The 10,655-nt window shown below is 46.3% G+C and overlaps 2 protein-coding genes across 2 annotated transcripts in view; both read right to left on the reverse strand.

Moving 5' to 3' along the window:
- myo5aa (myosin VAa) overlaps nucleotides 1-3,836 on the reverse strand; it is a 113,846-nt gene extending 110,010 nt beyond the window's left edge. Inside the window, exon 1 of the mRNA XM_046345586.1 lies at nucleotides 3,569-3,836. Within this exon, the coding sequence (XP_046201542.1) occupies nucleotides 3,569-3,625 (57 nt within the window). The 5' untranslated portion in view covers nucleotides 3,626-3,836. The remainder of the gene's footprint in view (nucleotides 1-3,568) is intronic.
- A 3,126-nt stretch (nucleotides 3,837-6,962) lies between these two features.
- LOC124033551 (cAMP-regulated phosphoprotein 19-like) lies at nucleotides 6,963-10,488 on the reverse strand. Its single transcript, XM_046345587.1, has 3 exons — nucleotides 10,283-10,488; nucleotides 7,363-7,485; nucleotides 6,963-7,210 (listed from the first exon to the last, which is right to left on the reverse strand). Exons 1-3 carry the CDS (start codon nucleotides 10,340-10,342, stop codon nucleotides 7,031-7,033), a joined length of 363 nt encoding a protein of 120 aa, XP_046201543.1. The 5' UTR covers nucleotides 10,343-10,488; the 3' UTR covers nucleotides 6,963-7,030.
- Nucleotides 10,489-10,655: the final 167 nt, after the last annotated feature.

Here is a 10,655-nt window from a genome sequence, read left to right on the forward strand (position 1 = left end):
AATATATAATAATAATAATAATAATAATATAATATAATATATGCCATTTAGCAGACGCTTTTATCCAAAGCGTCTTACAGTCATGTGTGCATACATTCTACGTATGGGTGGTCCCAGGGATTGAACCCACTACCCTGGCGTTACAAGCGCCATGCTCTACCAACTGAGCTACAAAAGTACAGTAAGCCAAGGTAAGTTGCTAGCTAGCATTAAACTTATCTTATAAAAAAACAATCAATCATAATCACTAGTTAACAACTACACATGGTTGATGATATTACTAGATATTATCTAGCGTGTCCTGCATTGCATATAATCTGACTGAGCATACAAGCATACAAGTATCTGACTGAGCAGTGGTAGGCAGAAGCAGGCGAGAAAACATTCATTCAAACAGCACTTTCGTGCGTTTTGCCAGCAGCTCCTCGTTGTGTGTCAAGCATTGCACTGTTTATGACTTCAAGCATATCAACTCCCGAGGTGAGGCTGGTGTAACCGAAGTGAAATGGCTAGCTAGTTAGCGCGCGCTAATAGCGTTTCAAACGTCACTCGCTCTGAGCCTTCTAGTAGTTGTTCCCCTTGCGCTGCATGGGTAACGCTGATTCGATGTTTTGCATTATTTAAACCAAATTGAACATGTGTCATTATTTACTTGAAGCTAAATTTGTTTTATTGATGTATTATATTAAGTTAAAATAAGTGTTCATTCAGTATTGTTGTAATTGTCATTATTACAAATAAAAATACAATTTTAATCGTCCAATTAATCGGGATCGGCATCGGCTTTTTTGGTCCTCCAATAATCGGTACCGGCATTGAAAAATCATAATCGGTGGGCTGGGCATTACTGTAAACAACGAGTCGCCTGACGCCCATCCAGAGGATGGCCTTCATTGGCATGGAACTGGACTCAGTCCTCATGAGAGCACGCTTGCCCACCAGAGGGGTTCAGGCGATCTTAACTTGCCTCGATTACTTTCGGCAGGGGCGGGTGGTATCCGCCCTAACCTGCCAACGCCTGTTGGGCTTGCTGACGGCGGTCTTGTTGTTGATTCCCCTGGGCCTGCTCCATCTCCGGCCTCTTCAACGGTGGTTCAACTCCCACCGGCTGCGCCCAAAGTGTCACCATCACCGCCAGCTGCGGGTGACCGCACAGTGCCTCAGGGTACTGTTGAGGTGGCGCAGTCACTCCTTTCTCTCAGATGGGGTGGAGATGCTAAGGATGTGCCGCCGGGAGCTGGTCAGCACAGACGCCTCCCAGATTGGCTGGGGGTGTGTGACCAAGGGCAGGTCGGCCAGCGGCTGTTGGCTGCCCCTTGGAGCGGCAGGCACATCAATACACTACAGCTCCGAGCTGTACTGCTGGACCAGCAGTCTTTCCTTCCACATCTGAAGGGAAGACATTTCCTATTGAGAATGGACAACACCACAGTGGTGGCTTCCATCAACCATCAGGGTGGACTGAGGTCCCACCACCTCCATGTTATGACACGGCATCTCCTTCTCTGGGCTCAGGGACGTCTAGTGTATCTACACGTAGCACACGTACCTGGCATCCTAAATGTGTCAGTGGATATGCTCTCGAAGGAGGGCCCGCCACCTTGGGACTGGAGCCTACATCCCCAGGTGGTGCAGCACCTGTGGGACAAGTTCGGGAGGGTGCAGATGGACCTGTTTGCCTCTCTGGACAATGCACACTGAGGTACTGTTGTACTCTGTGTCAGAGCCACCAGGGCCTCTGGGCTTGAATGCTCTGGCTCATGATTGGCCAGGGCTGGAGCTTATGTATTCCCCCCTTTTCCCCTGATCCAGGCTGTGCTGGACAGGACCAGGATGGCAGAGCATTGTCTGCTTCTGGTGGCCCCATACTGGACCAGACAACCCTGGTTCAACCTTCTCCTGTCCCTGTTGTCTGGGACACCTTGGCAACCTACTGGATCATGGACACGATTACGACAACATAACGCCTGGCTGGCAGGCCAGTGCTGGGATCTGTGGTGGCACATTCAACACGGGTGTGGCTGCGTCCTGGGCTCTACTGAGAGGAGTGCCCTCGCTGATATCTGTGTTGCGCCCAGCTGGGCTTCCTCTTGCACCTTTGCTAGGTACTATCGGGTAAATGTGGCAACACCCTCTGCGGTTGGTTTAGCGGTCCTGAGCGTCGCCTCCCCATTCGGGGACTGTGCCGGGACCCCCCTCCACATTGATGGCCCCTGTGTTTCGGTCCCGCGCTGGGACTTTGCCGCTGGCTGGCCAGGTCCCTCTAGCACCGACTAATCTGTTACGGGTATACCAGTATATTGTAGTGATCCAATATAGTGAAACATAACGAAGGTTACGTATGTAACCACAGTTATTATGTGAGCTACATGGATCACTCAAATCCTCTACGGTGCTAGATGCGCCTCAAAAATGATGTAGAGAAGTGTGAAGAGCGTCTGCTAAATGACTTAAATGTAATGTAATGTGTGTAGCGGCCATGGGGACTATATATAGGGGCAGACCCCAGCCGTGACACAGGTGTACACAGGAGTAAATATGTAAATCCTCACCTCGGATGTATCCCTCCACGGCGGAGTGATACCAATATATTGGAGTGATCCATATAGTTCACATAACCGTGGTTACATAAGTAACCTTCGTTCAGCTGGATGCAAAGTTTGGAACTTTCAGCTAGATATATCCGATGTAAAAACAAACATGCATGGCTGACTTGTAGAATACGGAATAACGTCAGCTCTATTTGTGATATTTCTATCTACGTTTGTACACTGAACATGGTCATGGATGCAAAAAGGGGGACAAAAATCTCAAAACAAATCGCGGTGACGTAAACGGGGCCCGTGACGTCACCACTGGTCTCAGCATCATTCCTCTCTCTCCTCGGTACCCAAACCGAATCCCAGTCTCGAGATCAAATAAACAACATTTATAAAACACAATAACAAACAAATCACTGTGCGACTGCAGGTTGACAAAATAACATGATTTATGTAGGTCAAAAAACACCATTCTCCATCGTTGCCAGTGCGATGCTAAATGTATACTAAAATAAAACTCGTATTTTTAAAAGTGCATCAACCCCGACCTGACATTAAGCCGAATAATAAAACATTTAAATTGACGGTCATTCTGAGCGGGGGCTATGAAGGGCAGAGACAGAGGCCGAATCGCAGAACCCGTAGCCTCGGCGCTTTGTCAGCTGAGCTGCCTCTGCTGCACCCATTTTAACCCAGCAGAGAGCTAAATATAGAAGGCGCCTTCACTCAGTCATAGGCTACTGCATGTCAACCTATATGTACAGTGTATTGCTGTAGGACCCTGCTTCAAACACTTGTCATACGTTCAAAAAACCACGCACTGGTTTGATAATCACCTCCTGTGTTCGAGGCTTTGTGACCTGTCAATCTCGATGTTTGGTTTAAAGACTTCTCTCTCATTCATTCCCGCCATCAACGAATGAATGATTACAAACAAGCTCTTTGCTTTGTTCTCATTAAAGAAAGCGCTGCAGAAACGCTAAAAACGCACAAAGCAAAGCAAATACCGATTACGTTGGTTCTATTACCTTTGTGTACAGCTCTGACGCTGCCATACTGGTGGAGTTGTCGTGTCCTTTTTCCATGAATCTCAGCAGCTAGATTTGAACATCAGTAGTTCGCCGCTCCGTTTTTTCCTCGCAGTTAATAAAAGTCCCTCCAGGTTTTTAGGTTACTCTCTTTTTAGTGTACAACACCTAGCGCCATCATACCTAGAAAACCTCAATATTTTGTCATCTCTCGGAGCATTGTGGGAATTGATGATGGATAAAATGATTCAGTAAAACGCGGTTGTTGCCATGGGCTCGAAAACATGGCTAAACAGCGCTCCGCTGTGGCCAAGAGGCGACATCGCTTTAGTTCTGCTGGTTAGAAGCCTGCTTGTCAGATAGTCAGATTCCTTTGCAAAACGTTTAGCCTGTTTACTATATGAGCCAAACGGAAGCAAACAGAACGAAACGGGGAGGAACCTACCTGAATTTGTTCAACAGAAACTCATGTTCGATGCCAAACGTTTTCCGTTTGGATTACAACAGACTATTTTGTTTTCAACAGAATCCGACTAATGAATACAGCCCTGGTTGCCATGTGCCAAAGACCTGATAATTTAACCCTATTCGTCCCAAATGGGACATAAAACTGCAACAATCTTCTTCCACTAGGGTCTGTCGGTCTTCGGCCAGAGCTTGTGTGTTTTAAGTGGATGATAAATCCAGATTATTTATATACATTTTGATCAAGATTTATCTTGGTGCTTCAGCTCTGCTGGTGTTATCCCTCATCTAATACTAACTGGCCTCTACATTTTCATACAGAATTCCTTTGTATTACAATCCTTCATAGATGATTGTATGATCTGTCAATGCATGGAGTCAGTCATCAAACACCCAACAGCTATTTGTGCAAAACTATTTTATTTACAAAACAAAATGGCACAAAGTGACAGGGGGGGTTGTGGATGGGGGCAGTCATATACACACCTTAACTATTCAGTCCTTCAGCTTCAGACCCTTGATGACCACACCCCCACTAGTGGATTGGCCGGTGCATATATACAGTAGAGCACTATATAGGGAATAGGGTGTGACTGAGATCTGTAAAGATATGTTGGCCAAAGGGGGTAGGTGTATATGAGGGAGTGTGTGTGTGAGAGAAAGAAGGAGAGTGGGAGTGAGTTTGTGTATGTGAGAGAGTTGGGGTGTAGAGGAGTGTGTCTGTGTGTGAGAGATGAATGAGTGTGTGTGAGGCCAAAACATTTGGAGCTAAATGAAGATGTCTTCAGCACCCCGGTCACATCATCCAGCTGTTACATCTACATTCACCACTGGAGGCTGCTGAGGGGAGGACAGCTCATAATGGATGGAACAGAGTAAAGGGAATGGCATCAGACACATGAAAACCATGTGTTGGATTCCACTCCAGCCATTACCACGAGCACATCCTCCCCAATTAAAGGGGCCACCAAATACCTGTGACATTCACCCCTCCCTCCGGTCTGAAACCAGAGGTTACAAATAGGGTCAAGAGTTTTTCCTGGTCGGGAGGTTTTATGGGGCCATACATGTTGGTGCTTTTCCATTGAGACTTACTCACACTAATGGGTCATCAGTGTTTTAATGTCATCTCTAGTGTTATCAGGAGGTTGATGCTAAAGACTTGGGGCAGGCAGAATCAACAACCTCCACATCATTGAAGACAGTAGCTTTGTGAGAAGATGTTAAAGTTCATAGTTAGCCATGGGCTGGGCTTGGCTCCAAGTCAGAACAGGTCCACTGGAGCCATGGCCCAGTGAGACACGGGTGCCGACCCGGGTAGACAGAAACAGAAAAGTCTCAGTATTTTGGTAAAACACTGGGGTAAATCCTCATTGGAAACTCACCAATAGTGCACTACTTTTGACTAGAGCCCTATGTGGCAGTGGGTGTAATGTAGTGCATGACACAGAAAGAAGGGTATGATTGGAGATTCCCTATAAAATGCACTACTTCTCACCACCAGAGCCCTTGGACCCTGTTTAAAAGTGGTGCACTATGTAATGAATAGGTTGCCATTTGTGACAAAAAGGTAGCCTTTAAAACAGAACAGCAGCAGTGAGAGGTTCTGGTCAGTCATTATCAAGGTAATATTCAATCACTCAAGCACATTAGAGCATCATTTAGATGACGACATAACACCAATGTGTTTGGTAAATCATAATATTCTACGTTAAAACATTCTAAAAGGCTGCTTTCAGCCTCACTCCTCTCCAACACAACTAGCAATATTTACACAATCAGCTAACAGGACTGGAGACGACATTCAATCCTCTAGACCAGAGACAGTCTGTCTGTCCCAAATGGATCACTATGCCCTATGTAGTTTAACCGTTTTGGGCCAGATGCTCAAAGGGCAGCCACATAGGGCACTGGTTGATAGTAGTGTACTGCATAGGGAATAGTGTGCCATTTCAGACTCTCTGTGGCTCCAGTCTGGGCCCCCCCCCCTCCTATGTTACACTCTCCAGGTGTGCATCCAAAATGGCACCCTATTCCTTAAATACACAAGTGTACAAAACATTATGAACACCTGCTCTTTCCATGATAGACTGATCAGGTATGATTCCTTATCGATGTCACTTGTTAAATCCAATTCAAATCAATGTAGATGAATGATTAGAGACCGGTTAAAGAAGGATTGTGGAGCCTTGAGACAGATTGTGTATGTGTGCCATTCAGAGGGTGACAGATTTAGGTGCCTTTGATCAGGATATGGTAGTAGGTGCCAGTTTGATCAGGATATGGTAGTAGGTGCCAGTTTGAGTGCGTCAACAGCAACACTGCTGGATTTGTCACGTTCAACAGTTTCCTGTGTGTCTCAATAATGGTTCACCACCCAAAAGACATCCAGCCAACTTGACAACTGTGAAAAGCATTGGAGTCAACATGAGCCAGCATCCCTGTGGAACACTTTCGACACCTTGTAGAGTCCATGCCCCAACGAATTGAGGCTGTTCTGAGGGCAAAGGGGGGTGCAATTCAATATTAGGAATGGTGTTCCTAATGTTTTGTACACTGTACTTTTGACCAGGGCCCACAGGGCTATATAGGGTGTCATCTGGGACACAGAGTTGTGGTCATCTTTAAAGTCTCCTCCTGTAGTACAGTCATCCCAGCCTCCTTCTCTCTCCCTTCTACACATCCTCATCCTTGCTTTCAGTGTATTTTTACATAAGAATAGAAAATAAACAAGAACAGAGGGGAGGAAGAGCAGGAAGAAGAGGGAGCCATAACAGAGTGGAAGGTGAGGGGAAGCAGAGAGGACTGGGTGAAGAGGATGAGGGACAGAACCAGGGACAGGCAGTTAGAGTTGTGTGCCAGTTTGCTGGCCACCAGGGAAGGGTCTCTCTGGGGCTGGGGCAGAAGTAGATGGGGGAGAGGTAGTGAGACAGGAATAGGTGTAGCAGGGTGATTGTTAGGAGTATTGACAGGGTTAGAGACAGGACAGTGTGTGCATCAGCCAGCCAGTTTGCTGGCCACCAGGGAAGGTTTCCTCTGAGGCAGGTCCTGAGGTGTGGGGATATGGTCTCCTGTGATCTCTCCTCCACCGCTCTTCTCTGACGTAGCTGCAGGAAGCTGCTTGTTCTTCACCTTGGCCTTGGCCATGTTGTAGTCCCCAGAGTCAAAATACTTTTGCTGCAGAGAGAGAATGTTCAACTTAAAACAAGCTGTAACTTTTAAAAAAAATACATAGTCTAATTGATGCTGAGAGAGAGAGAACACAACTGTGGGCTTGTGGGCATAGGTTAGGAGAGAAGGTAGGGCAGTAGGTAGGGCTGTGGACTCACCCCCTTGGTCAGGCGTTTGCGTAGCAGGTCGGAGCCTCCAGGTTTGTGCCCCAGGTTTGGGTAGCGAGCCTTCAACTTGGCCTCCTCAACCTTCTCTGGACTGGTCACCTTGTCGTCCATCTCCTGAAACACAAACAACAATTGAAAGCTTTTTCTGTGTCGCAGCTGGCTAAAGGCATTGTCAAGCGGGCGGTCACGTGTTTGCGAGGCATTGTGCCCAGGGTTTGAGCCGTTGTACGGACAGTGTACCCAAAGCTATGCTAAGCAAACACACTGTCGTCTGTCACATCAGCTCCTGAAAACACCTGCACAACACATACGCCACCCACATGGACAACACATGCAGAGGGAGCAGGGCTGTTACTACTGGTAGGGAAGTCAAGCTTTCAGCCTACTGCACAGACCCTATGGATGCTCTCGTCTAGAGCGCCTTGTTAAATTGTGCTAAAAACTGCAACTCTGCTGGGTTTTCACGCTCAACTGTTTGCCCATGTGTATTAAGAATGGTCCACCACACAAAGGACATCCAGCCAACTTGACAACTGTGGGAAGCATTGGAGTCAACATGGGCCACCATCCCTGTGGAATGCTTTCCACACCTTGTAGAGTCCATGCCCCAACAAATTGAGGCTGTTCTGAGGGCAAAAGGGGGTGCGACTCAATTTTTGTAAGGTGTTCCTAATGTTCTCACAGATATTGTCACAGAGATGTCAGGTTGTCATCTAATCGACAAACTCTGCAAAAAAAAGAAACGTCCCTTTTTCAGGACCCTGTCTTTCAAAGATATTTGGAATTTTATGAATTAACTTCACAGATCTTCATTGTAAAGGGTTTAAACACCGTTTCCCATGCTTGTTCTACAAACCATAAACAATTAATGAACATGGAGCTGTGGAACAGTCATTAAGACACTAACAACTTACAGAAGGTAGGCAATTGAGGTCACAGTTATGAAAACTTAGGACACTAAAAAAAGAGGCCTTTCTACGGACTCTGAAAAACACCAAAAGAAAGATGCCCAGGGTCCCTGCTCATCTGCGTGAATGTACCTAAGGCATGCTGCAAGGAGTGGCCAGGGCAATAAATTGCAATGTCCATACTCGGAGACGCCTAAGACAGCACTACAGGGAGACAGGGTGGACAGCTGATCGTCCTCACAGTGGCAGACCACGTGTAACAACACCAGCACAGGATCGGTACAGCCGATCACCACACCTGCGGGACAGGTACAGGATGGCAACAACAACTGCCTGAGTTACACCAGAAATGCACAAACCCTCCATCAGAGCTCAGGCTGTCCACAATACGCTGAGAGATGCTGGACTTGTGAGGACCTGCCATACTACAGGCCTACCGGCAACAACGTCGCCTATGGGCACAAACCCACTGTCGCTGGACCAGACAGGACTGGCAAAAAGTGCTCTTCACTGATGAGTTGCGGTTTCGTCTCACCAGGAGCGATGGTCAGATTTGGGTTTATCATCGAAGGACTGAGCATTACACTGAGGCCTGTACTCTGGCGAGGGATCGATGTGGAGGTGGAGGGTCCGTCATGGTCTGGGGCGGTGTGTCACAGCATCATCGGACTGAGCTTGTTGTCATTGCAGGCAATCTCAACACTGTGCGTTACAGGGAAGACATCCTCCTCCCTCATGTGGTACCCTTCCTGCATGCTCATCCTGACATGACCCTCCAGCATGACAATGCCACCAGCCATACTGCTCGTTCTGTGCGTGGTTTCCTTCAAGACATGAATATCAGTGTTCTGCCATGGCCAGCGAAGAGCCTGGATCTCAATCCTATTGGGCAAGTCTGGGACCTGTTGGATCAGAGGGTGAGGGCCATTCCCCCCCAGAAATGTCCAGGAACTTGCAGGTACCTTGGTGGAAGAGTGGGGTTACATCACACAGCAAGAACAGGCAAATCTGGTGCAGTCCATGAGGAGGAGATGCACTGCAGTACTTAATGCAGCTACTGACTTTTAATTTTGCCCCCCCCCCCTTTGTTCAGGGACACATTATTCCATTTTTGTTAGTCACATGCCTGTGGAACTTGTTCAGTTTATGTATCAGTTGTTGAATCTTGTTATGTTCATACAAATATTTACACATGTTAAGATTGCTGAAAATAAACGCAGTTGACAGTGAGAGGACATTTCTTTTTTTTGCTGAGTTTAGCTAGTTAGCTACCTAGCTAAGGACAAAACAAACACTGGCCTTCAGTACAGCGAGGGGCGAGTCACTGTTGACAGACAGCCTTCTTTAGAGTAGACAACAGTAGTCAAGCCACTGAAAGCAACATAACTTCGCTAACGTTAGATGGCTTTGATGGTGGTAGGCAGTAAATTATAGCACTTGTTGGTTAATGTGGTCAAAACTATAGCTGGCTAATGTGCCAATGATGTTTGTTAGCAAGCTGCTAAAATAAACACAAACCGACATATTTAACGTTAACTCGTTAGGTCAATATCCAACAAGCAAGTCAATTAAGTAAGGTTGGTTATTACTTTAGGAAAAAAAATAATTTGGGTATTTGTTCTGCTTGTACTTAACAAATAATCATGACTTGAGTAGTTAACGTTAGCATTGTGGGTAGCTAACGTTAACTGTCGAAGCTAGCTACCACGTTAGCTAGATGAAATCCGACCTTAGTTAACGTTAGATTAATATCGAAAAGCCCTGCTAGCTACGACTGCAAATAGTTATGGAAAATAGCTTGATTAGATATCAACTGGCATTTATTAAGCAAACTGATATTGTTGTTGATAATCACGGTTGCTAGTTAGAAAGGATTAACGCTAACGACGTTACAGTAGCTAACGTTAGCTAAAAACCTGCCATATCATATGATAGTGTGCATTGCAGCGCAGCTTGACTGTCGTTGGTTAGCAAGTGGTTGTGTTTAAGGCAAATAAACGTACATTCTGATCATTAACCACCGTCTCCTCCGTCGTCTTTGTCCCCTCAATTTCCTCCGACATTTCAGTGTAACCTCGATCCCTGGCAAAGTCGAAAAGTAAACACAATCTGAACTAAATCTTTGCCCTGGCTTCCTCTCCCCATACGAATCCGTCCGACCGTTAACTATCAGCCCGCACAAATATGTCTGCCCGATCTGACGTCATTCTTTAGCAGAGGCGCGCTCATCCATCTTCCTCTAAAAACTGTCGCTTGATATTTGATCAAGACAAATGTAGAGCCTTTTGTTGAGCATCAACTTTACTCGACTTAATTCATGCAACCGACATTCACTACAATAGTTTTTGGCATCAAATTTGAAGTGGTATTTCCCAG

Source organism: Oncorhynchus gorbuscha, linkage group LG04 (assembly GCF_021184085.1).
Source record: "Oncorhynchus gorbuscha isolate QuinsamMale2020 ecotype Even-year linkage group LG04, OgorEven_v1.0, whole genome shotgun sequence".
NCBI lineage: Eukaryota > Metazoa > Chordata > Actinopteri > Salmoniformes > Salmonidae > Oncorhynchus > Oncorhynchus gorbuscha.